The sequence below is a fragment of the Physeter macrocephalus genome, chromosome 10, assembly GCF_002837175.3.
Source record: "Physeter macrocephalus isolate SW-GA chromosome 10, ASM283717v5, whole genome shotgun sequence".
In the NCBI taxonomy this organism is placed as follows: domain Eukaryota; kingdom Metazoa; phylum Chordata; class Mammalia; order Artiodactyla; family Physeteridae; genus Physeter; species Physeter macrocephalus.
The window spans coordinates 41,080,524-41,106,227 of NC_041223.1; the positions used below are offsets into that span (position 1 = coordinate 41,080,524).

A 25,704-nucleotide genomic window follows, 5' to 3' on the forward strand; every position below is an offset into this window, starting at 1 on the left:
GTGGTGGGCCACACAGGCTCCCGGGCGGGGAGGTATGGTTAGTGACCTGTGCTTGCACACAGGCTTCTTGTTGGTGGCAGCAACAGCCTTAGCATCTCATGCCCATCTCTGCTGTCCGAGCTGATATCCTGGGAGCTCGTTTAGGTGGTGCTCTGAATCCCCTCTTTTCGTGCACCCTTAAACAATGGTCTCTTGCCTCTTTGGCAGGTCCAGACCTTTCCCTGGACTCCCTCCCAGCTAGCTGTGGCGCACTAGCCCCCTTCAGGCTGTGTTCACGCAGCCAACACAAGTCCTCTACCTGGGATCTAACCTCCGAAGCCCGAGCCTCAGCTCCCAGCCCCCACCTGCCCCGGGGGGGTGAGCAGACAAGCCTCTCGGGCTGCTGAGTGCTGGTCGGCACCGATCCTCTGTGCGGGAATCTCTCTCCTTTGCCCTCCGCACCCCTGTTGCTGTGCTCTCGTCCATGGCTCTGAAGCTCCCCCCTGCCACCCCGTCTCTGCCAGTGAAGGGACTTCCTAGTGTGTGGCAACTTTTCCTCCTTCACAGCTCCCTCCCAGAGGTGCAGGTCCCATCCCTAATCTTTTGTCTCTTTTTTACTTTTTTCTTTGCCCTACCCAGGTACATGGGGAGTTTCTTGCCTTTTGGAAGTTTGAGGTCTGCCAGCGTTCAGTAGGTGTTCTGTAGGAGTTGTTCCACATGTAGATGTATTTCTGATGTATTTGTAGGGAGGAAGGTGATCTCCATGTCTTTCTCGTCTGTTATCTTGAAGGTCTTGGTCAACTTGGGTTTTAAGTATAAGCAATCTACAGTTATCAAGAACCAAAGATTTTTAAATGATCATTACCTTTGCTGCATTTTCTCCCCAAAATCTCTACGTAAGACTCTGCAATGCACAATAAATACCATGGACCTTCATTAATATTTTTTCATAATTATAATAATGAGTGAATGAATTAGTTTTAATTTCTCTATAAATTATACAATCTGAATCCAAAAGGAGGTAGACAAAGGAAATTCAGTTAACAAGAAACTTACAGAGAACCTACTTGTTGACTCCCTGTTTTGCTCCCCACTATGGGCAGCTACTGTCCTTTGTAGGTAATGGTAAGGAGGGGGCAAACAATCCATCAGTAGTCTTCCAAATTTATTTAAACCCAGGGCATCTAAACAGCAGGCAGGAGAGAAAATTTCCAACTTTCTCTGGCTTGGGCTCCTGCTGTTTCCAGAGTTTTCTTTCCCGGCTTTTAGCTTTTAAGAACGTGAGACAATGTAGATGTGTAATTGCATGACATTCCTGCACTCAATTGTAATGAGCCACTAGGAGAAGCGATAGATTATATGACCTAGAGCTCACAGGCTGAAGTTAATTTTTTTAAAACATGTGTCAGATTTTTCCTTTTCATGACCTTATTTTTGGTCTGTGTGTATTTTCCATCCCACCCCCAACTATATCTGAGACCTTTTTCCTAGCATAGAACTAACTAGGACATGTTCCCTGAGCCTCTATAAATTTCCTTCATTTTCCTGTGTTTATTTCATTCAGCTCTGGGAGAGAACATAGTTTCTTCTTGTCAGGAAGGTCCCTGTAGGTCTGACTTCTAGTTTCCCCTGAATTTACTAACCTAGCCTCTTGTTGTCTATCCGTTCTAAACATTGGATTCCATCATCAATTGCATGCTTAATTTTTTCTACTCTTATATCTGTCTTTGTAGAGTTGTCTTCCTATAAAAAGAAGCTTCTATTTCTCACATTATCTTCTAATCATTGTTTCCCACTAATCTTTTATTTGTGACCTAATAATTAAATATACAATTTTAAATATGTTCCAAGTATGTTCTTCCTATTTCTGTTCTCTAATATTGATAATATAGTTTATAACTGGAATTCTAGTGTAGGATTCATATAATTTGAGTTGGTCACTAGATAACATGTACAACATTTCTGATAGTGTTGGAAACTGGTATGCTTTATAACTATAATACATTTTGTATAACTGTATACTTGAAATGCTCAAATTATCACAACTTGGACTCTTAAGAGTTTTTGTTTAAGCTGGCCTCTTTGTCCTTTAAATTTTAATTTTTCTGTTTTCCTCTGAAAGAATCCTGGTATAGTAACAGCAATGAGGTCATCTAGACTCACTTTTTCGGCTCCTAAACATAGTTCAAGGGATTCTAGTTCCTTTCAGTGGGGAGAATAACGTTAGGGGCAAAATTTGAGCAACAGTGTGCATTAGGTGCCTCCAGATAATCACTTAGGATAATAAGATGACATGAGTCAAGAGTCCTCTTAAAAAAAAAAAAAAGTGGGAGGTGTGTTTTTGTTTCAAATTTACTTCTGGCTATATATATATTTTTAATTTTCCTCTGAGCATTTTATCTAGTTTTCTCATTTTGTCCTGCCATTTAGATTTTATCTATATGAGATGCCATGGAAAGTATTGAAGTGTATGCTTCTTCTTGCATTCTCTTTTCTGACTGCTGTCACTAGTATATACCTAGTACAGTAATTGAAAGAAACAGCCTGGTTCCCTTTGACTTCTCTCTTTCTTTCATCGTCTGACTCTCATGTACTTGGTTACCATGTCTTAGAGTTTATTCTTAATTTTTTTTTAATCTTTCTTTCTCATCCATGTCCTCTGCTACTACTTTAATTCAAGTATTAACCATTTAGCAGCTAAATTATTGTGTGAAATACATGATCATTTTAGGAAAACTAGAAATTATAAACAAAATGAAGAAACTGAAAGTTACCTGTAATCTCTGAAGGATAAGGTTAGCACTAAGTTATTTTTAGCCAAAAAGATTTAATACCTACCATACTATTTTCTTTTGCCATTTCACTCAATACAGTATTGTACAGAATTTTCCATGTCAGTGAATGTGCTTATACAAAGTAATTTTTTAAATATCTTTATTGGCGTATAATTGCTTTACAATGGTGTGTTAGTTTCTGCTTTATAACAAAGTGAATCATTTATACATATGTTCCCATATTTCTTCCCTCTTACGTCTCCCTCCCTCCCTCCCACCCTCCCTATCCCACCCCTCTAGGTGGTCATAAACCACCTAGATGATCTCCCTGTGCTATGCGGCTACTTCCCACTAGCTATCTATTTTACGTTTGGTAGTGTATATATGTCCATGCCACTCTTTCACTTTGTCAGTCTACTCATTTATCTATGGATCTGATTCCTATAACACTTTCCTTTATCTCAGTTGACCCCCTGGGATCCTACCCAGTTACTGTTTCAAATATACAGTAATGAGACCAAAATCCTTAATAATTTAGATTATCTGATAATATTAAAGCACTAGTAAATCACTTTAAAAAAAGACATATACAGCCTGCTATAAGCAGAAACAGAGACATTAAAGCTCATGAAAGAAAGCATAAGAGGTGCTATGATGATAAAAGCCTGAGGCCTGAAAGGAGGATCCCTAATGGCTGATGCTAAAGGGGCAAAAGCATCAATTCCTTTGTTTTTCCACTCACTTTAACCTTGTGAGCACCATCATATATCGTTATTGGTCTAGCCTTAATGGCATTCTTCTAGTGGTATTTGCCCATCGTGTGATTCTGTTACCAAAGCTCCGTTTTTCATACACCCTCTTCTTGGCATAATTAACCAAGGGAAAGAGGAATTCAGCACAATTTCTAATCCATCACCTTCTGAATCCTTCTGTGCTTCAGCTATACCATAACAACTCAAAGTTGTTGTGTACCCATGGACTTTAAATTGGCCTGTCTTCTATCTGCTTATGGCTATAAAGCAGTTGTACTTGATACAAGCAGATAATTCTCTAAGATTCAATATTAATCACTTGATGAATACTATAAGAATAAAGAATGATTTCAAATAGCCTAAGAATAAAAAAATTTTATGTGTGGTTGTCTAATTTATATGATGGAACTTACATCCAGCCTTTAAGGAGTCTAAATATTCATAATGAAAAAAGTACAGAGATGGTTTCTACTTTTAAAAGATGGAGTAGGTGATCTTTCCCTTTTCCCTCATCCTGTGTACAGCTAAGATTTCTGGATATCATATGTTTTATATGTGACTCTGGAAGATGGAGAGAAGGCAGACTGGCTAGGGACGTTTGGACCTAGGAACAACTCAGAGGTGATGTTTCTTGGGTTTTCTTTTTGCCTTGTATATCCTAGGTTGAGTAATTAAGATTGCCAACAGAGGCAGGAAGAAAAATGAGGGCTGGGCAGTAAAAGCCTGCTCTCTCTAACCAAAGGACCAGAAAAAGGGCAGTCTACCAAGACAAAATTTGTAGATAGTGACCACTTTAATCCAGACAAACACCACTTTAGAAAACATTGCCAACAAGACTTGGGGTTCAGCCTGGACTTCTATTCTCACCTGCCAGTAATGAGGCACCCTTGCCTCTCCCTGATAGGATGGTATCAGAGGAGACCTAGGTAGAGAGTTAGGAATTTCACCATCACCCAATGGTAATAAGACCACCGTCTCTCCTTCCCCTCCACACATGTATTTGTTTCACACATGAAACAAATTTTAAAATACAAAGTGTCAGCAAAGAAATATATAAAGAAAACCCAAAAGGAAATTTTAGAACTGAAGAATTCCATTCCCCAAATAGCTCAATGGATGGGCTCAACAATAAAATAGAGGGGACAGAGGAAAGAATCAGTGAACTTGAAGATATTAAGAGAGGAAATAGACTGAAAAATTTAAAAAAAAAGATTGAATCCCAGAGTCCTGTGGAACCATAACAGAAGATCTAACATTTGCATCATTGGAGTCATGGAAAGAGGTTGGAACTACAAATGTATTTGAAAAAATGATGGCTGAAAACTTTCCAAATTTGGCAAAAGACCTCAGCCTGTGGATTCTAGAACCTCAAAGAGGGTAGACCCAAAGAAGTCCAGACCAAGACACAATACAGTTGACCCTCAAACAACACAGGGTTGAACTGTGTAGGTCTACTTATACACAGATTTTTTTTTCAGTAGTAAATACAGTACTAGATGATCTGAGGTTGGTTGAATCTGTGAATGAGGATAAGGAGCGCTGACTATAAATTATATTGGGTTGGCCAAAAAGTTTGTTTGGTTTTTTCCATAAGATAGCTCCAGTAGCACTTAGTTGTCTTTAACTTCATTCAAAACAATTTTGTTAGACTGTATTGTGACAGCTGTCACATCAGCGTGCATTTAAAAAAAAAACTTATCAAAATTGATGAATTTTTGTGTAGCCATTTTATTATTGAAGATGAAAGAAAAAAGCCACATCTTCGGCTTTATTTCAAGAAAGGTAAAAACCCAACCAAAATGCAAGCAAAGATTTGTACAGTGTATGGAGAAGGTGCTGTGACCAATCGAACGTGTCAAAAGTGGTTTGTGACGTTTCATGCTGGAGATTTCTTGCTGGATGATGCTCTAGGGTCTGGTAGCCCAGTTGAAGTTGATAGCGATCAAATCGAGACATTAATTGAGAACAATCAACGTTATACCACACGGGAGATAGCCGATATACTCAAAATATCCAAATCAGGTGTTGAAAATCATTTGCACCAGCTTGGTTATGTGAATCGCTTTAATGTTTGCATTCCACATAAGCGAAAAAAGCCTTCTTGACAGTACTTCCACGTGAGATTCTCTACTTAAATGTAATGAAAACATTGTTTTTAAAACAAATTGTGATGGGCGATGAAAAGTGGACACTGTACAATAATGTGGAACGGAAAAGATCGTGGGGCAAGCGAAATGAACCACCACCAACCACACCAAAGGCCGGTCTTCATCCAAAGAAGGTGATGTTGTGTATATGGTGGGATTGGAAGGGAGTCCTCTATTATGAACTTTTTCCAGAAAACCAAACGATTCCAACAAGTATTGCTCCCATTTAGACCAACTGAAAGCAGCGCTCGAAGAAAAGCATCTGGAATTAGTCAACAGAAAATGCATAATTTTCCATCAGGATAATGCAAGACTGCATGTTTTTTTGATGATCAGGCAAAACTGTTAACAGCTTGGCTGGGAAGTTCTGATTCATCCTCCATATTCACCAGACGTTGCTCCTCCAGATTTCCATTTGTTTTGGTCTTCACAAAATTCTCTTAATGGAGCAATTTTCAATTCCCTGGCAGACTGTAAAAGGCACATGGAACAGTTCTTTGCTCAAAAATATAAAAAGTTTTGGGAAGATGGAATTATGAAGCTGCCTGAAAAATGGCAGACAGTAGGGGAACAAAGTGGTGAATACGTTGCTCAGTAAAGTTCTTGGTGAAAATGAAAAATGTGTCTTATTTTTACTTTAAAAACCAAGGGAAACTTTTGGCCAACCCAATACATGATTTTTGACTGTGCAGGGGTTGGCACCCCAATCCCTCCGTGTTGTTCAAAGGTCAACTGTATAGTCAAACTTCTGAAAATTTAAGACAAATCTTGAAAGCAGAGAGGGAGAAACAACACCATACCTACAAGGGAAAATCAATGCAAATGACAGTGGACTTCACCCTAGAAAAGATGGAAGACAGAGGAAGTGGCATGACATTATTCAAGAGCTGAAGGCAAAGAACTGTCAACCTGAACTCTGTTTTTTGAAAGTAGCCTTCAGGAATATTGAGGAAATCAAGACATTCTCAGGTGAAAAATATGTCACCAGCAGACCTACCCTAAATAAAGGAATAAAGGAATTTTTCTACCTCTGTCATGTGCCTGCAACCTCCTGTTAATCTATAATTGTACAAACTTTCTTTTAAAAACAAGGAATGAATATAAACTACTTGAGAACATTGAGAAAAATAGTCTGTGCTTATAATTTGTATAAAAAGTGAACATAGTTGGATGTGGTGAGGTTGTAAAGTGCTTGAAACACATTAGTAGAGTTCTGACTTCATGGAGGGTAGAGATGAGAACTGTGGTAAGTTCTGAATACTGAAGTGTTTGTTCAGGAACAAACATCAGGTGGTTACATGAAGGATGGTGATTGGGAAAAAATGCACGCATAATGTATTTGTCTTGTGATCTGGTGATGTGCCAGCAGTGTTAAAAGATGAAAGAATTAAAGAGTGAATCCTGGAGACATTTTGCATGTTTACAAACATTGAACTTTTTGGAACCAGCTGCTGTTGTGATGGCAATGCCAAGGGAGAAAACAGTCAATATCCAAGTATCCCTGAGCAAGCTGCCTTCAGTTTTTCCTCATCAGTAAAACCCATGTCCTCTTTTATTATATACGTATTATAAACCTGGGTTTCATCGTCTACTAATGTTATAGTCCAACCCTAGGGAATAAATATAATTAAAAGGACAGCTCCTAATTTGAAGTCCTTTTGAAATTCCAGCTCTGTCATTTAAAATAAAAATCCACTTAAAACAATATTCTGTAGTTTACTTTCTGGATAGTAATATCCTGGAGTTAATTTACTCTTAAAGTTAAGAAATGTTTTATGTAAATTAATTTCCTTGAGTCGCAGATAATGGAATTTTTAGTGAATTGACAGATACTGAGTCATACTGAGATAGCCACTCTAGTAATTATGCAGTTTAGCTACACTTATGTTTGGTTAGTTAGATGGTACCAATAAATTGTAGCCATGGGTTCAATCACCATATATGGATTAGTTTTTAACATTGTTCCGTGGCTGTGGCTTATCCCTCAAAATATTTGGAAGTGCGTAGTGCTGTTCATATGGGTTGCTGGGCAAAGCAAAAATATTGGAATCAGCAGAAATTCAGAACATTCTCTAGGTAGTTCAGTGATGTCATCTTTAGGATGCATAGAATTACTTATAAGCCTCCAATATATTGATCTAATAACATAATTTCATATTTCAAGATCAGTGCTTGCTGGAAAGTAGTATGCTTTGCAAAGTCTGCAGTTAGTCTGCTGACTCTTACGTTTCAAATCATATTGTGTTTTAGCAGCTTCAGAGATGTATATTTGTCTTCCCTAACGTATGTTTAGCTGTCTGATGGCTAAACCTCATTTCAGGCATTGGATTCAAATAACTGTTCAGCAGTGTGCTGTGACTTTTCCCATTAACTCAGCCACTTTGCTTAAATGCATAATTTGTAACAAACATATGGTTGTGCTAAAATGAGAATAATTATAGTTGAGTTTTAAATGGACATTTCCATTTAAAATTTTTATATAATCTTTGTTACTATGTATATCTCACACCTTATTAGGAATGATTATATCTAAATTTCATCAACACATTCTTAAAAATTATAATCTCAAGAGACAGCATTAGGTGACTTATAAACAAACATGTAGAAGTTGAAAGCTCTCACCTAAGGACCATTATTTACATATAGGTTCATAGAAAATAAATTTGAAAGATTTCTCTAAGAGTGGGAGAATTTGTGCCTATGTATGTGAAGATAGAGCCAATCTAAACAACTATAAGTTTAAATAATCTACAATACTGGTGTCCTTTCTGATCCTCGACGATTGCATTTTCCTACTTTTAAATATTCATTTCAACTTGAAATCAGAATATGAATAGAGTTCCATGAATAAAAAATTTCATTTTTATGTTGAGATATAGCTCAAACTATATCATGAGATATAGCTTGTTAGACCTATAGTTGTTGGAAAGCATATGTTATTCCTCTTTGACTTTACATTTTTGACATGTTGAACACTAATTTTCCTTCATGAATTATATCTTTAAAATGCACTTGGATGTGAAAAAGGGTTCATTCAGTTAATACAGGTCATAGAATCCTGAATATAACTAGGGCACAATTTTAAAAGGTGACTAAAACTTTCTGTAAGTGTAAGCATATCAGTTACCCTCCAGATATATTTCTTTACAGCAAAAATAATTCTAGATTGCATATTAATTATAATCCACCTGGTTATATCCATTTGGGAAGTAATATATGCAAATACTGTGGCATTATTTATATACTATTACATTGACAGGCATCTTTTTCAACTTCTTTAAATTAATAAACTTAGAGCAGTTTTAGATTCACAGCAAAGTTGAGTGGAAAGTACAGAAAGTTCCCACATACGTTCTATCCTTACATATGTACAACCCCTCCCCCCACTATCAACGTCTCACGCCAGAGGGGTACAGTTGTTACAACTGATGAACTTACACTGACATATCATTATCATCAGGAGTCCAAAGTTTACATTAGGGTTCACTTTTTTTTTTTTTTTTTTTTTTTTTTTTTTTGCGGTATGCGGGCCTCTCACTGTTGTGGCCTCTCCCGTTGTGGAGCACAGGCTCCGGACGCGCAGGCTCAGCGGCCATGGCTCACGGGCCCAGCCGCTCCGCGGCATATGGGATCCTCCCGGACCGGGGCACGAACCCGTGTCCCCTGCATCGGCAGGCGGACTCTCAACCACTGCGCCACCAGGGAAGCCCTAGGGTTCACTTTTGATGTTTCACATTCAATGAATTTTGACAAATGTCATAGTAATGACACGTATCCACCATTGTAATGTCTTACAAGAGTTTCACTGCCGTAAAACTTCTGTGCTCTGCCTGTTCATCCTTCCCTCTCCCCAACCCCTGACAAGCCTACTTTTGATCTGCTTGCTTTGAACAGATAGCATTTGTTGCAAAGTACATTAAGCACATAATATGTCCTGCTTTTGAAAGGGATGTGAGCTATGCATTGATTCTGGTCTTGGAGCTCACGTGATTTTTTTTCTGCATGTGTGACTGATGATGGTAAGATATTATAGCCTAGTTTGTGATTTTTTTTCTGAATTGAAATCATTTAGCAAATTCTGAAGTAATCCTTAGAGGATCTAAAGATAACAGATGATTCTTTTCCAGTTTTACATTGAATAGGTTCTCAGTGAAGCTATTAAAATTTAGTTTACATTGGAAACATTGTTATGAATACTAAAATGATGTTTTGAATTGGCCCTCGTTAAGAGCATAACTGTGAAGCTCTGAAGACTTTTTTCTACTAGTCTGTGGTTTAGAAATGCAGTATCACATATTGTTCTTGACCTTTAACATCCTAATTATTCTCTTGTTTATTACAGCTTTAGTAGAATTACTTGAAAAATTTGTCCTTCATCTCTCTGAAAGCACATCTGAATGCTACTTCCCCTCAGTGGAATATACAGGTACAGTTTAAACATTTTTGTATTTTGGAAAGTGCTCAATGTGCAAACAGATAATGTTTCGTAGAGGAGTGTAATTAGACACAAATATGCACAAGGTTTTTTCACCCTAAAAAATCTCTCCCTTTGTGCCATATACATTCCAGATATCTTTCAGTTTCTTCTGTTCAAATGTCTGGGTTTCCTTGTAATTTTCTAGCTTCGTTTTTGAGCTCTTTTTTTTCTGTCTACCCATTAAAAATTGTTTTTCCTTAAGGCAGTATCTTCCAATGTCTTTCATTCTTCTGTTTTTATCCACTAGGAGATAATCTCCTAGTGATCTCATCCGCTTGTACTGTTTTACGCACCTTATATATTGATGACTTCTAAATATACCTCTTCTACTCAAAGATCTATAAGCTTCATTCTCATATTTCCAGATGCTTAATCGGTAAGCATCACCTGGATGTGCTAAAGAACCCTCAAGCTCAAAATGTCCACCTTCTCATACCTCACTGAGAAACATCCTCCTCCTACACTGTCTATTTTTGTGGGCAGTGCAATCATCTGTCCATCTAAGCTAGGTTCCCTCCCAGTCACTAAACTGTATTCTGTGTTCTTAGTATAGCTCAAATTTATCTACTTATATCTATCTCTATTCTTCTTTATGTTAGTTTAGGCCACCATTACTTTTTGCCTAGGTTATTACAACATTCTCTTTACCTGATGTCTCTAATTGGAGTCTCATTTCTTTTCAGAGGTATTCTTTATGCTGCTTTCAGAGTGACCTGTGAAGTGTAAATCTGACCCACTCTTTCCTCTACCTCTTAGAAGCTTACCATTGACCACTGCATACAGTTTAAGCTTCTTATGGTACCCAAGGCCTTATGTTACTCTTCTCCTTTCTTCTCTAGCATCATCCCTTTCTCTCCATGCCTCATATTTGTTTTTCAGGGGCACTAAACTATTAGCAGCATTGCCAACCTCACCCTCTCTTCTCCAAATACACATTCATTTCTTCAACAAATGGATATTTTCCTTTGCTATATAATAGAACTGCTCTAAGCACTTGGACACATCAGTGAACAAAAGAGAAAAAAGTCTTTCCTTTACAGTGTTTACCTTCTGATTGGAAGACAGACAATAAATAAGTAAAAAGATTCAGTATGTCAAGTGGTATGGTGGTAAGTGAGAAATGCAGAGCAGGGAAGGGGTCCAGGGAGTGCTAGTTGGGGGTGGCGGTTCCAATGTTAAATAGTGTTCAGACCAGCAGAAATTGGGAGCAAGACACATGGATGTTTCCAGAGGGAGAGACTTCCAGCAAGTGACTAGGAAGGAGATTAGTACAGCTCAGAAGGAGTAAGGGGGAAGGATTGTTGGTGTTGAAGTTAGAGAGGAGAGGATGATATAGGTTTTTTGTTTTTTCTTTTTTTCTTTTTTTCTTTTGGCCACACCATGTGGCTTGTGGGATCTTAGCTCCCCGACCAGGGATTGAACCTGCGCCCTCGGCAATGAAAGGACGGAGTCTTAACCACTGGACTGCTGGGGAACTCCCTGATGTAGGGTTTTTAAAGTCATTGCAAGGTCTTGAACACAGGAGTGACATGCTCTGATTTACATTTTTAAAAGATCACTATTGCTGCTGTATCAGGAAAAGACTGAAGAACAAAGGGCTAAAGCAGGGAGATGAGTTAGGAGGCTATTGAAAAGATACAGATGAAAAATGGCAGTGGCTTGGATGAGGATGTCAGTGGAGTTAGAAGTACTTGGATTCTAGGTATATTTTGAAAATAGGACCAACAGAATTGGGTAACAGATTGAATATGGGGTGGGAGAGAGAGGAGTCAAAAGACCCAAGTTATTGATCTGAGCCACTGGAAGGATGGGATTACCAAACACTGAGATAGGGAAGAATGGATAAAACATAGGTTTCAGGGAGGAGATTAGGAGCTTGCTTTTATGTTATGTTTCCAATACTTATTACACATTTAAGTAGACATGCGCTGTACATGTTGGCTGTTTGAATCTGGAACTTAGGGAGAAAGTAGGGCTGAAAATACAAATTATTGAATCATCAGCTTAGTATATAAAGCCAATACACATCTCTTTGTCATGTTTTTCTCATATTCTGACTTAATGTCTAATTCCTCACGTGACAGCACACTCCTGTAAGGTAGTTTCCTTGTCTTACCTGTCGTATCTTCTGCACCTAGAGTAACAGTGCCAATAAATATTTGACAAATAAAGGAAGAAATGGATAGAAGAATGAAGGATAAGAGCTTTGTATACTGTGTCAACCAGTTGGTTTACTCTATTGCCTGTTAAAACATTTAAGATTTCTGAGCAGAAGCTTTACTTGATTCATCTGTACCTTAGGACAATGAATTTAGTAACTGTGTAAAGGATGAAGTAGGGTGAAGAACTAAAATTTCCCAAAGGTGAATATCCAGTGCCGGGGGCTCAGTAAATGAAGACACAGTGAAGAAAAAGCAGAGAGGTAGCATAGGCTCATGATAATAGATCATCATGGGATATTGTCCCTCTTCCTCATAAGGGTAACATGACTTCTCTGTTTGCTAAAGAAACCGTCCTTCAAATATGTGTTATTTATTCAAGTTAGACACAGTGTGTCAAATCTCCATAGAAAGAAAAAATTTTTAAAGATACATTTTCAGTCTGGCTCAGACTAATTTTTTAGCTCTATTATTCATCACTGCCCAGACACATCCTGTGCATTCATATCATTGAACCTTTGCTCCTACTGTTCCTTCTGGATAAACTTTTTCCTCCCCATGACACCCATATGATAATGTCCAACTCCACTGTAAAGTTGCAGCTAGAATGTCACCTACCTTCTTATTCCCAGTCAGAAGTCCCTCCTCTGTGCTCCTATTGCATTCACATTAAAGTACCATTTTGATATTTATTATATTGTATATGGCTAATTTAAATTATTTCATTAGGTCTCAAATGCCTCTGTATCTTTAATATGGCATTTGAGATATTTTTATTGGATTACATATACATACTGTTACATAGCATCTATATTCACACAATACATTTGTATAACGATCCTAAATCTATTGGGATTTACAAAAATACATAGGAACATATACCTAATTAAATCATAGTGACATCTAATGCAGATTTGGGAAAGGGATAAAAGTGATCATAAGAAAATGAAAGCAAAGAAATGAGAGGAAAATACAAGGTAGAATTAAAGAGAAATTAAGGTAGGTGAAGGGAATTGATAACTATTGACCACTGCTTGTGAATTAAATAGAGTGCTGAGGCATCTGATGTGCATTATATCGTTCAACCCTGTAACTACAGTTGCCCCTTGAACAACATGGATTTGAACTGTGCAGGTCCACTTACAGGCAGATTTTTTTCAATATATACATACTACAGTACTACCAATCCATGGTTTGTTGAATCCTTGGATGCCGAACTGAGGATAGAGAGGGCCAGCTGTAAAGTTATACTCGGATTTTTGCCTGCATGGGGTTGGCGCCCTAACCCTTGCGTTGTTCAAGGGTCAGCTGTACTCTCTGAAGTAGGCATACTCATCACATTTAAAATCAGGAAACTGAGGTGCAGAGGGAAAAAAAGACAAATTGTGAAGAGAGTTTTGAGGAAAAGCATCTGTGAAGAAAATTACAACTTTATGAACAAACTTGAAAAAGTATGTAAAAAACATACAGGGATTAATGATCAAGTCTGTGAGTAAGAAAGGAAATAAGTAAGAAGTGGTGATCATGGAGATTTGCATGGCCAAAGTGGGTATCTCTCATCTTCAGTATGATGGTCTTCAAATTCTGCAGCTCTCTTTGGCACATTGTTCTATTGGGTCGTATTTTCTATAGATAATCTAAAATTAACATTATGTTGTATATGTTATCTAAATACTCAACAAGGCTGATTGCTCAGTGTGCATGCCTTTACTACCCTCTGTTATATTTCTAAATTATGCTGAGGGAGATCTCAGATGTTGGCTTCGTTGAATGTATTATCTAGGCAGATGAACCCTGAATGTGAATTTAAATTTTTTAAAGGCTCCAGCGGAACAACTATCCCCTGGCATTTTAGAGTATAGATGAAAATAAAGTGGCTTCCTGTTGATTGATTCTTACCCTTTATCATTTATTTTTTGGCTGGTGGAACAATGGTCTGCTATTATAAAATTTCACTCTATTTACTTTAAATAAACAAAAACCATGTTTTGATATAAAAGGTGTTTCAAAGCAGACACTGGATAGATATATTCAATGTTTTTTCATGTTTCTTGAATGAGAAATTGATTGGCTTCTTAAAAATGACAGCTTGCTAAACCCTAAGGTAGCTGAAATTAGAATAGCACAGTCATCCATCTGTTGTTAGCTCCCTCAGGATTTCAATCCATTATAAAATTTGCAAATCTGGAAAAATCAAATTAGTTTGGCTGTTTATCCCCTTAAAGAAAGAGGACAAACAGATAAAGTTCTGCACACTTGCAGTTTGTAACTCCATACAAGTATCTTTCCAAATCCTAACAGACATTAACCATTTGTCAGCTCATTTCCATGGGACGAATTGGAGATTTTTTCCTTCTGCAGTTGCTTCTTTGAAATGATAAATTAAGTAGTCCTTTCAGGGTGGTAAATATTTTATCCTTTTTCTCTTTATGTTGTTAATCAAAAGGTTGCAAAAAATATCATTGTTTCACCTTTTGATTATTAAAATATTTTTATACTTAATATATACAGTTAAATATCCATTATACTTCCTTGGGGTATTCAGCAAATATGCTCTTTTCTGTTTTGCATTTATGGAGCGTGTTTGTGAGTATGGTCGATAATTGCAAGGAGGTATATAATATGAATGACCCTGTCCTCAAGGAGGGGAAATAGGACATATACCTAAAATGATGAATTAAATAATTTGCAGCGTATGGTAAAATAGAAAATAAAGAAATGGAAAACTGACATTTTTCAGCTGGCTACTTTGTTTCAGGCAATGTGCTAGAGCCTTTAAGTATGCTATTTGAATTGAGGTTTTGTCAAATGAGGGGTTGTGTGGTATGTGCCACAGGTGTTCTGTGGAAAGAGTGACCAGTGTTGACTAATGCCATTATAGAAAATTAGGGGAGGAAGCAATGATAGAGCAAGAGGAGTGGCACTAGTGCTGCTTCCTGGGCTATTACAGCTGAAAGAAATAGGAGAGGCGAAGAGTCTTGCAGGCAAGGGCAATTGTATAATCGAAGACGTGGAAAAGAGTAATGCTTTTCTCCAAATAGTGCTGACTGTATCACTTAGGATGCTGAGACTTAGGCTAGTTTACTGGTCATAAGGAATTAAATTTTATGGCAGTAAAAATTGAATAAAATGCATAGATAACAACCACATGTTAAAAAAGAAGCAACAGAACCTTCAGGCTTACTTTGGGGAAGGAAGAAGGTAGGAGGAAATGGACTGACTGCTCGGTTTCTTTGGGTGGTGAGAGCTCTTCTCTGGCTGTACTACTGATATAGCAGGGCTTCAGGAGAGTCAGTCAACAGCCAAGCTGTAACTGATTCTCTGATACTGGATTTGTCCCCCAGTGGAGATATGGTTTACTCTTCTCAAAATTTATTTAGTTTCGCACTATTAGCCAAGTGCCAGGCAGAATAGATTTAATTTCTTCTACCACTGCTCTATGTGCTAGCTTTCCAAATTAAAAATAGAACAGAATGTATTACCAAAGTGAGTGATTTCAGTCAATATTCAGTTAATTTTTTCAACTCATTTTGTTTTCAGACTATTATATTTATAATTAAAATGATTGGTTATTGCAAATAGTTAATGCTGAGATTGAATTAGGCATTGTTGAGTAGGGTAAGTCTGATGCTATAGGTGTCGTTGTTTGGTTGACCTTTATTCAGTAACTTATTTTATTATGCTTCACAGTGACTCTGGGGTATCCTTTTGTTTCTTGATTTCAATATACCGAAAAATGTTTGTTTGTTTGTTTATTTATTTATTTATGGCTGCATTGGGTCTTCGTTGCTCCATGCTGGCTTTCTCTAGTTGCGGCGAGCGGGGACTATTCTACTTTGCAGTGCACGGGCTTATTGCGGTGGCTTCTCTTGTTGCAGAGCACGGGCTCTAGGCTCGCAGGCTTCAGTAGTTGTGGCTCACGGGCTCTAGAGCACAGGCTCAGTAGTTGTGGTGCACGGGCTTAGTTGCTCCTCAGCATGTGGGATCTTCCCAGATCACGGCTCAAACCCATGTCCTCTGCACTGGCAGGTGGGTTCTTAACCACGGCGCCAGCAGGAAAGCCCCAGAAAAAATTTTTAAGTTCATATCTGTTTCCATCTCCACCTTGCTTCTAGTTTGAAATGTAAAGCACAATTTTTGTTGTTCATTGGATGTTTGTTCATTTATTCATTCATCTACTCATTCATTCACTCAATGTTTGTTAAGCACTTATTATATATCCCACACACTATTGTGCACATTTCAGTAAATCACTGGTTACCAGTGATGCATCAGAGTCCCCTGAAAACATCCATTTTTATCATTGAATTTTACTTAATCATTTTGCTCCATCAATTTTATTTCTGAAGATTTTAATTTTGCTTCATAAGTTGTATTTAGTCCAGATTAAATGTAACAAAGATTATTTCACTGAACTTTTGTAGTCCAAGATCCATTTCTACTTGTCAGGTTGTCACATTGAATGTCAAATACAGATTTAAATATGAAGCCTCTTTTTTAATGTATACCTGTAAACCATTTTCTGACTTCATTACTGCTTCAAGAAACTTGTCATTTCTTACCTCTTTTTCTAAGGGAATTTTATTCACTCTCAAGTCACCTACATCTGTATCATATTAGTGATTTTTTGAGTGGATATTTGATATTTGTTTTGGTCTGCTTAATACCTCATATATTCTCCTTTAAAAGTCTTTTTGGAGATTTAACTGATACCTTCTTTAAAGTGAAATGTGTGGAGCAAGGTATCACTGTCCAATTATAACTGTCTCTAAAGTTCAGTTTTATTCCTTTAAGTGTGGATCTCAACTTCAGTGCACAAGAAGTAAGCTGTAGAGGACTTCTAAAAAAACAAATGACTGAACAGTCACCTTCTGCAATCTTGTTCAGTAGTCTGGAGTATTTATTTTTACTTTTAAAATGTTCCTCAGAGGATTTTGATATACAGCCACAATTGGAAAACATTATCTGTTGAAATGTGCAGGTTAACTTTTTACTCTGAAGGTACAGGATCATAAGCTTTTAGAGGGAATGGACTTGGGAAATTATTCCTACAACATCAGGAAACTTATCTGTCACCTCAGGCCAACAGCTAGGCCACTCTGGAAAGACTCTATTCTTCCATGGCGAAGAACTAAGAACCTGAACCTTATGTAAATATTCAGTGTCATAGTCTTTTGGGGCAAATTCTCTCATCTTGATTCTTGACTTTATTCCGTTCTTTACTGTAATGGTAGAAGGTACTCTGATCTATAGAATTCATGACATTGGGAATGCCCATTCCTAGCACTCTTAGTCCACTGCATACTTCTCCTCTATTGTTAAGATATCTATAGTATTCTACTTTCCAAAAGGGAAACATAAGTATTATTTTAAGCACACAAATCTACGTATTAGCAAGGATATTTCTTATGCTTAATAATCTAATTTTATGTGTACTGCATCCTAAGTGTTATCATCTAATCTAACTTAAAATTGTTCTGGTAGTAGCTTATAAAATCACTTTTGTCATTATATCACATTATGATAGTTGATAAGTAGGTCTGTTCCATGGCTATAGCAATATATAAAGTCAATGTTTATTTTATTGAAATTATTGAGATTTTGCAAAATCAGCCAATGTCACTGACACTACAGCACTAAAGTTTTACATTATTTAAACTTAGGAAACTAAGAACTTGAAATTATGGTGAACATATGAATGATGATTAATAGTTTTTAAATATTGGTCATTATTTTGTGAGTGAGAATAATTTGTGGTATATGTTTTAGTACCAAGTGATAGAAACCCAAATCAGACTTTTTTCTTTTTTTGTCTAAGCAGAAAAAGAGGCAGAATCATTGGCTCATAGTATTGAATAATAGGGTAAATCTGTCCTTAGCAATTTGTCTCCTTTCTATGTCTCTCCCTTTCCTTGTATTGAATATATTGGATTCATTTTTCTCTACTGGAGACACAGAGTTCCTCATAGCCCTGTAGTTAACGGCGAGGGCATTGTGGGGGAATACCATCTTCAAGCTAGTTTGAAAAATCTGGAGGAGACATTGCTCAGCCTGTTGCTAGGAGAAGGACAAAACTGGTATCCTTCTTCCTTAGGGACAGAAGGTACATCTGTTAGCAGAGTAAGAGTTATGAATAGCAAGGAATTCTAAGCTATATGAACTATAGCTTAATTGCTATCATTATAGGTGAAATTCAGCAATATTGCTAAGATCGTATTCCGATCTGAATAAGTAAAACTCAGATGTAGCTTATCAAGAAATTAACCGGGCTTTCCTGGTGGCGAGGTGGTTGCGAGTCCGTCTGCCTATGCAGGGAACGCGGGTTCGTGGCCCGGTCCGCGAAGATCCCACATGCCGCTGAGCGGCTGGGCCCGTGAGCCATGGCCGCTGAGCCTGCGCGTCCGGAGCCTGTGCTCCTCAACGGGAGAAGCCACAACAGTGAGAGGCCCGCATACCGCAGGAAAAAAAAAAAAAAAAAAAAAAAAAAAGAAATTAACCGACACCTATCTTTTAAAAATTTTATTTATTTTTCTTTAAGAAATCACCCCTCTAGGCTAGATAGGTGACCAACCAGCCTGGTTTGCGTGGGACTGTGAGAGGCTCCTGGGGCATGAGACTAAGTGCTAAAACCATGCCAGTCCTAGGCAAACTAGGAGAAGTAGGTTACCTTTGCCAAGAGTGCTGAAAGATGAATTATTGTTGCTTTAAAGAGTAGATGTTTGATAACCGTGATGTTTACTTTGTTCTTCCCTATCTCTGCGGATCTCAAGGCTACCCATATTTTAAGGTTCAGTTTAAATGCCACTTCTTCCCAATCTCTTCCTCCTATGAATTCATGTAATTCTTTATCTGTACCACTCTTGTTCCACTTTGTGCTTTAAAACATCTATATCAGAGTTATCTATATACAAATTTTATCTCTGACACTACAGGCAAAGTTCTTTTAGGGCATGATGTATGATTTATCTTTTATCCCTCATAGATTCTAGCGTGGTGCTCCACACTTTATAAGAAGGGATTTATTAAAAGTAATGAATACATTCATGAGTTAAGTAGGTATATTGTTAATAATATGAGATGTTCCAGTGTGTAATGGGAAAAAAACTGCTGATACAGAATTCAGAAAACCTAGATTTTGCCCCTCCCTACCACTAGATAACTCTGTGATTTTGGACAATTTCCTTATTTGTGTGTGTGTTTAGCTACACACACACTGTGCACACGCTATAGTTTCTTCAGGCAAAAATTGAAAGTTTCAGCTAGATCCCCCTTGTTATCTAGTGATGCTTTTGAGTGTTCATGCTTAATTTGGTCATCCAGTGTTGTCAAAGACTAATCCAAACTTTCAGCCTCTCCCGTAGTCCTCTGTACTGTACAACCCCTTCACTTTTGGTAGATGATCACACTTCATACCTCACAGAGAAAGTCTGCCTGCAGGAAGAAACTTGTTCAGTCCACCCTCGTACATTGCTGTACATTATATGTAAAATAATATCAATGATTCCTTCCTGACACTCGCGTGTAAATCTTTAAGAAGTAAACAGACATACTTGTCTATATTTGTAATTCAAAATCTTATATATGCATTGCTTGATGAAAGTACAGTATTCTAGACCATTTTTGTGTTAACAGCTTTTGTGTCCTGAAAACCAAGTAAAAGTAGATTGCTTTAAAACTATGATTATTTGTTTTGTACTTAATATACTTTTAAATGCTTCTTTAGGAGAAAAGTTATTTTGTAAAAAGCTTCCTGTTAATTCCTTTGAAAAATATAACTGACAGCTCTTAAAAGAACAGGATTCATCGGTGTGTTTTCAAAATTTGTATTAAAATATGTAAAAGTATTGCTTTCATCAATTTTCAGTTAAAATGTGATTATTATGCAGAGTTTTATACATTTTTATAACCCAGTGTTCTGTTGTTTATAGCTACTGATGCAAATGTGAAGAATGAAAGACTTTCATCTGTGCAACAGCTTGGCGTTAAAATGACTGTCAGGTATATTATAGGGAAATATCCCCCTGTGCATTTCTAGAATTTGTTTTGTCTAGCTGATAAGTGCTTAATAGTATTTAATTTAACAATCAACTATTTTGTATGCTTTAAATGCAGAGTTTGTCATTCAGAAAATAATAACTTTGTTTTGAGGATATTGGCACATGATTGAATTACCCTTGCAGGTAAATCAGGTACAGTTCATTACTACTTCATAGGCTAACTACAACGTATTTAAGTCTCTATGACTGTCAGGTTTTTTCCAAAAATAACATTTTAAAAATCAGCACATTGGTAGCACATTCATACCATTTTCTAAAATATGTTTAGTTTTTATTGTCAGGATATAGTTATGAGTACAAAAGTACCTTAATGTAGATGCAGAAGTTAAAATGAATAAACCAATTATAGTAGTTTGAATTTTTTGTACTGAAATTATAATTTTCAAAAGAAATGGACAAGTGGAACAGACTGGGAGTTAAGGTGTGAGTCCTTGAACTCCTCTTTTTCTTGATTATTACATGGGAATCTTAATAGTCCCATTCTATCTACTTCATTGGGTCATCTTCAGAATCAAGTGTAAAAAAGATGCATGTGAAAGCTTTTAAAAAAGACTGTTTGGGGCTTCCCTGGTGGCACAGTGGTTAAGAATCCACCTGCCAATGCAGGGGACATGGGTTCGAGCCCTGGTCCGGGAAGATCCCACATGCCGCGGAGCAACTAAGCCCATGCGCTACAACTACTGAGCCTGCGCTCTAGAGCCTGCATGCCACAACTACTGAAGCCCACGCACCTAGAGCCCGTGCTCCGCAACAAGAGAAGCCACCACAATGAGAAGCCCGCGCACCGCAACAAAGAGTAACCCCCACTTGCCGCAACTACAGAAAGCCCGCGTGTAGCAATGAAGACCCAACACAGCAAAAAAATATACATAATAATAATAATAAAAATAAAAAGACTGTGTAAATCCATAGCATTATAACAAAAACTGTGATAGTAATTCTAGCTCACCCACCTATATCACCTAGGGTATATAACCCATTGATGATGTTTTGTGACCCTATACCCGCCTTTTATATTGTAATGACCTATTTCCATTCTGAAATGGAAACCATAGATAATATGAGCAGTCTAGTCACATATTTTTTTAAATTCAACATAATGTCTTACTATTAAGAAATAAAGTGATTTATAATGAAATGTTTGTATACTACTACGGTGCCAGTAGTGAGACATAGCTGGCACCCATTTAGAATCATTGTAGCTGTGGCAGCTACGAATAGAGACTGATTTTATTTTGGTGCGTCAAATATTCAAGAGGGTTGCCACTGGCAAAGTGACTTTGCAAAATGGTGAACAAGTCTTAGTAAGGCTTCAAGCAAAGCAAAAGAACTATCTTTCCCTAACTTACACATGGTTTCATTCAGTGTATAATAAAATATATGACTAATATTTTATGATTTTATATGAAACAATTAGTTTCAGATAATTATAAATAGATTTTTCGTCTATGCAAATGACAGGCAGGACATTTACAAGTTGTTACTGTGCTGGACTGACTGTCCCATGTTTAACCTCCTGGCCCTTACTCAGCAACTATCAGTAGTCCCAATCTGACAATCTGACAAAACTATCAGATTGTCACTATGACAATCAAAAGAACTCCCATAAATTTCCAAACTAGCCCCTGGGGGAAGTGCCACCCTTATATAGAACCATTGGACTATATGAACTCTAAAATTGCTTCTAAACTTAACATTATGTCAATCTAACCTATGAACATTCCATGTTTTAGATTAAGTTCAGGAAAAAATGCTTATATTCTACTACTCATCTATAGTATCCATGTTTTGTTCTTTCACTACCATTTCATTTTCCTTTAAAGTTTTTGTATTTACCAGTTGAATACTGCTAATTCCAATAGATCATAATTATCAGGTACATATATTGAGTGTTATTCTTTCATAAGTGCTCTGTATAACATAGTTATGCTAAAAGTAGAAATTTGAAAACTTAAAACCATGAGATCTCAAGAGAACTACACTTTGATGAATGTTAAAAAATGAATTTACAGGGCTTCCCTGGTGGCGCGGTGGTTGTGCGTCCGCCTGCCGATGCAGGGGAGCCGGGTTCGCGCCCCGGTCTGGGAGGATCCCATATGCCGCGGAGCGGCTGGGCCCGTGAGCCATGGCCGCTGGGCCTGCGCGTCCGGAGCCTGTGCTCCGCAGCGGGAGAGGCCACAGCAGGGGGAGGCCCGCATACCCCAAAAAAAAAAAAAAATGAATTTACAGTGCAGGGCCTGGCATTTTTTCATTATGTTTTCTGGGCTTTTACAGGTATGGCAAGTTCCTCAACCTGTTAAGAGATGGTGCAGAAAATGATCTTACCTTGGTTTTAAAGCATTGTGAGAGATTCCTGAAACAGCAGCAAGCTTCTGTAAAATCTTCTCTCCATATCCTTTTCGAATAATTGACAGTACTTGAACTCTCTTCATATGTTTTTCAGAATTCTTTGATGGGGTACTTTAATACATTTATAGGAAAATAATACTTTAACCTATATTAGTGATTTGTTACGGTATACCTTTATGGTATTTTATTCTATATTTTAAATATGTACTTTATTAGACTGAATAGTAATTATTAAATTTTATTAGTTGAATCTTGAATAATAAAAGTTATTAGAATGTATTTTCAGTTATATATAAGGAAGTTTTAAAAAATAGGTTTAGTAAATCAGAATAATACTCTAGATTTAGTAAATCTAGAATAAGAATAAAACATGCATTTATTTTATTTGAATTGGTTATCTTTCAGAAATAGGGTTTGACTTTAAGAAAAAAGTGTATACAGATCTTTTGCATTACTGAATTCTCAAAATGTGTGGATTTTTTTTTATACTTGATTATGCTAATAATTTGGCAGATAACCTGAACTAGAGAAAGGATGGTACTATTGTGTTAGTGACTTGAACAGTGTGTTTGCACGGAACAGATAGTTTTTCCTCCAGTTGCTGGTGCTGTTGGCCTCCACTGGGCATGTCAGTACACATGGTACATTAAAATAGTCACTGTGCAAGTGATTTATTAATAAAGTTTGATTTTATATCAATAGATTATAAATTGGTTGAAGACAAAATGAGGACTAAGTATCCTTAATATCTCTTTCCTGAGATTCTGGAAATGAATATTTATGGAGTTCTTACATCTCACCATGTTAAGATAAACTATTATAAAAGTTCCTTAACTGTGCTTTTCAATCTGCTTGCAGGGGAGTTACACTGGCCATGACTGGTTTGTATCTTCTTTGTTCATAATAATGTTGGGGGACAAAGACAAAACATTCCAATTTCTTCAGCAGTTCTCCAGGCTTCTGACTTCTGCATTCCTTTGGTTGCCAAGACTACATATTTCTGTAAGACTTTTTAGTCTATTTTTAAAGGAGCATTTTAAATTTTAAGGAAAATCCTTTTTAAATTCATTGGGATCTTATTAATTTATTTGTAGAGTGTGCTATGTACTCAATATTCGTTTTCTATCTGAATGCAATTTTGAGTGATTCCTTTTGAAGATATAGATTTGGCATTTTCTCGAATACTTGCTGTCTTACCTAATGGTAACTGAATGAAAGATTAGTGATAATAGGGGCATTATTAAATTTTAAACTTGTCATTTAGTAAATTATAAAATTCCATATATAAAAAGAAAACTATTGAATGGATATTTTTATTCTTGCTTTGTTAGAAAGAATCTCTGGTTAAATTATAGTATGAGAAAATAATAAGTTGAAATTGTATCCATAATGTATAGAGGAAAAGCACACTAACTTTATATACATTTTGGAAATCTATGATGAGTTTTGATTAAGGTAGTATAGTGTATTTTTTAAGATTTTACTAGTTCCATGAGATCCAAGTTTAAAGGTAAGTGCATCTCTCAATTTATTAAAGTTTCTGGATTTTGTTTTACTTATGTACTTACTGCATTTAAGACCTCCAACTTGGGGAAACTATCCATTAAAATAAGCCATGCTAATGCTTCCCAAACCTTTTCATGACATGTTGTACTTGGACAACAGAATTACATGGCACCCAAGGATAAGTTGTTAAGAGGGCTAGAGAGTATCTATGTCAAGTTAAATGATAGCATTTATGATATGCTTTTGTAATATGTATTTGTGATAAAAGAAAGCACCAAGGAATACATTAAATATTGAAATTCTCTGGTTTTATGCTTGATAGAGCTGTATGTAATTCCTGAATAATACTTCACCATAATGAGAAATTTGCTCCTCTTGTACTTCACCATAATGAGAAATTTGCTCACGTGAACAGGAGGAAGCAAAAGACAAAAAGCTATGTACTAGCTTTTCTCCAATCGGTGGAACTGTTTTCCTTCTGTTAACCAGAGTTTGAATAATTCTTTAAAGTATACATGAAGATTTAAAATATCTTAAAGGTCTTTCACTCTTTCATTTACAGATGTAATGTTAAAAATTCTTTTGATAATAAGTATGAATTTTAAGTCTATCACACATTTTCATGTCAAGTATTTTAAAATCATACCGACATGCCACTAGTCTTAAGTATTCTACTTTAGTGTTCAGAGTGTGACACAGTCAGACATCACCAATGAACTGTTTTCAACCATAATTTTGTGAAGTTGCATTTCTGCTTTGACGCTTTATACCTAGTTTTCTCACACATTATTTTATTTTTAACACAACAAGAGTGATGTGCTCCACTAGCATTTCTTCCTATAAAACTGAAATCAGGCAGGACACTAGCAGCTTTGAGTTTATTAGATTTACCATTTTGATACCATCAATTTAATATGGAATATAGATCTGTGAATGGAATGGAGTGACTTATTACTCAGGGGTTTTAGAATGAGCTCTTGATGTAAAACCTTGACACCTTTCTGTTGGTGCAGCTATATCATCAGTGAAGACTCATGCAGTGCCTTCTGTAGTATCATTTTGTTTCCTTTTCATTACAAATATACCAAGGTGAATATTTTATTACCAGTAGTTTGTTTTACTGTTTCTTTGTAAAACAAATAACATTCTGCTAAATATTCCTCTTCAAGATTCTATCTAGAACTGTTAGCTAAGTGCAGTTACTAATGTCCGTATAGTCAGTACTTCATAGTTTAAATGTTTTTGACTTAATAATCTTTTGGATTGGTGTTTTTGCTATGCCACTTTCCTTGTGAGTGCATCCAGTAATAGACTTAATATATTGCTTAAAAAGTAGTCCTTTCAAGTAGCAATTCTCATATCAGACAAAATAGACTTTAAAATAAAGACTATTACAAGAGACAAAGAAGGACACTACATAATGATCAAGGGATCGATCCAAGAAGAAGATATAACAATTGTAAATATTTATGCACCCAACATAAGAGCACCTTAATACATAAGG

The 25,704-nt window shown here is 36.7% G+C and overlaps 1 protein-coding gene across 1 annotated transcript in view; it reads left to right on the forward strand.

The window, feature by feature from the left end:
- Positions 1-25,704, forward strand: part of TBC1D32 (TBC1 domain family member 32) — a 229,217-nt gene that overhangs the window by 144,834 nt on the left and 58,679 nt on the right. The window contains exons 28-31 of the mRNA XM_007116575.3: positions 9,995-10,078; positions 20,217-20,286; positions 22,620-22,735; positions 23,542-23,696. Coding sequence (XP_007116637.2) covers positions 9,995-10,078; positions 20,217-20,286; positions 22,620-22,735; positions 23,542-23,696 — 425 coding nt within the window. The remainder of the gene's footprint in view (positions 1-9,994; positions 10,079-20,216; positions 20,287-22,619; positions 22,736-23,541; positions 23,697-25,704) is intronic.